The 2,582-nt window shown below is 43.0% G+C and overlaps 1 protein-coding gene across 1 annotated transcript in view; it reads right to left on the reverse strand.

Annotated features, from left to right (window-relative positions):
- LOC102673486 overlaps positions 1–2,582 on the reverse strand; it is an 88,558-nt gene that overhangs the window by 29,086 nt on the left and 56,890 nt on the right. The window contains exon 7 of the mRNA XM_006623881.2: positions 231–520. Coding sequence (XP_006623944.2) covers positions 231–520 — 290 coding nt within the window. The remainder of the gene's footprint in view (positions 1–230; positions 521–2,582) is intronic.

Here is a 2,582-nt window from a genome sequence, read left to right on the forward strand (position 1 = left end):
GTGCAAACGAACCGTCGAATGTCGGAAATTAAAAGAGACAGGAACGAAACTCCGACCGTGTAAGCATTCCCGCTATTTTTGGAATTTTACGATCTACAGCGTTCAACTGTGCAATAATAGTCGAGAATGGGAACGAGTGGTCGAAAATAAAAAAAAAAAAAAAAGAAGAAGCAAAAAAATAAATAAATAAAAAAAGAGAAGAGAAATAAAACAAAACGGCAAGGTTTTACCCATACTGATTCCAGAGCTGGACGGATCCTCGTTCTTGGCGCCCCAACTTCCGGCCAAATTGAGCGCGAGCAAAGGCCTCTCCTTGAGGAGCTCGGCGACCGAGGCCAGTCCCTCGCATCCGCATCCCAAATGGGGCAAGTGAAGCGCCTGCACTTGAACGCAGTCACGAAGAGCATCGCAGACCCTGGACACTTGCTCGCCGGACAGATTCATGTCGAGGACCAACCGTGCCAGGCTGGTTGACGCGTGACTCAGGCCACGGCAAAGGGCGTTCACCACGCACTCCAATCTGGAACACAAGCGACGGTGGAAGGGAAGGGATAAATTCGCCTCTGCCCGTTTACGAACAGCGTGAATTCGTTCAGGCCGAGAGCTCGTTGCTCCCCATTCGAAACACCGGGATTGGCCTCGAATCATTTGCTCATTCGATTTACCCACTGTTTGTGACCCGAAATCATTCTCATTTACCCACGGACGTGGAAACGCGGATACGAATGGGGGATTAAACAGCCGTGTTGTAAACGGTCACTTGGCCACCAGGGGTAATCGGCGAAACGTGTCCCTATGGTTATCCCCTTGATATATATATATATATACACATACACACACACACATATATATATATATATTCCTTTTTAGAAGACTTACTCGGTTGTGTTAAGGAAACGTTGCAGTTTTCGTGCCAACGTTTCGCAAGCATTGCAGTTTCCTTCATCAGTGGCTGCTTGACACACTGCTACCAATACACTGCCGGCAACTGCAGTGTTTGCGAAATGTCAGCAAAGAAGCCGAAAATATGGCCTCGAGTAGGGGATACCGTTCCAGTTTTTCAAGCGGGAGCCGGAGTAATTAAAAGTCAACAGACCAACGTCGAATTTTTTAAAATGAGCGTATCTTCTCGAAAAGTAGTATACATATTTCCTCGTCGATTCGATAGCGCGATGAATTGGATACGTACGCGAAAACTTGAGCAATCGATCGATTTCAGCCTTGTACGCGTTGTTTATGGATTCGTGCATGTGTAACGCCTCGCTTCCTCCGTATACATCCGCCCATTATTTCGAGAGACTGTGCGCATACACGCGTGTGCAACAGTTACGCGAAAGCTACCGATGTTTCTCAAGGGGAACTTGAAACGAGTATTTTGGATTTCCTCCAAAATTACGCAGAGGAGGGGGAAAGAATGTAAGAATTTTTACGAGAAGCGAGCATAGCTGAGAGAGACGCGTTTCTGAAAAAAAAAAAAAATAAAAAAGAAAGAAATTTTATCTCGCATAATGTTCCATTTACGAACGATACGATGGACGAGGAACCAGTGATGGATCGCTGCAAATAAGGCAGGCTGGGCGTATGTACATATTCATGAACAATTATTTGGCAAACAAAGCTTCGTTTTTAATTACGCGATATATATGGAATTAAAATAAAGTGCTCTGTGTTTTCTAAGTTAATTAAAATATCCAACGCTACATTACTGCTCTGGAGTAATTCTGTTTAATGATCAAATAAATCTGATAATTACGCGACGCGTATATTAAAATGTAAATAGAATATTAAAATTAAAAAAAAAGAAAAAAGGAAACGAACGTGAAAAAAACGTGACGAACAAATGTATTTTTACTCATCGATGATAAATTAGTTGATTAATAAAATACCTTTACTTTTAATTTGCTGATTCGAATTTATGATTCGCTCGACGAGTAGATCGAGAGCGTGTCTGACCAATCATACGTGCTATCACTTGCAGCTATTGATAGCTCCAAATATTCCGACAGCTGTCAGTCAACGTTATCACAGACCGTGCACCTGATCTCGGCCGAAATTTTGATATTCGTTAACGTCATCCAATGCTAGATTGCTAGATTTTCAGCAATTTATCGAGAACAATATCACTTAATATTCAAAATGGCATCCAAATGGGGAAAAAAATTCCAAGAATTATTTCAGTCCAGCTTTTCCATTCATGTTGTACATCATCGAATTTACGTAAACTCGATTTCTCGACGTTAAAAAAAAAAAAAAGAAAAAAGACATTTAAGCTTGTACATCCCTCACGCGAAAATTAATTCCTTCGAGCTGAATCGAAATTTTCTTCTTTGCAAATTTCAATTGTACCGAGCGAGGGAGCAAAACCGCTCGAAATGGGGGTGAAGCGGCGAAAATGAAATTGCACGACAATCGAGAGGGAGTAGAACAAGCCGTGAATGCGGCCTCTTTCGAGCACCCGGGACTCGTGTTTCCTTTCCGCTCGATGCACTCTCCGACGCTGCTGAATAACCGGATGACTCCTCGTCGTCGACTCGGCGGTATCTCTTCGATCTATCGATCGAAGGCTGCCGTTCTTTGTGGCG

Source organism: Apis dorsata, unplaced genomic scaffold (genome assembly GCF_000469605.1).
Source record: "Apis dorsata unplaced genomic scaffold, Apis dorsata 1.3 scaffold_964, whole genome shotgun sequence".
Lineage (NCBI taxonomy): Eukaryota > Metazoa > Arthropoda > Insecta > Hymenoptera > Apidae > Apis > Apis dorsata.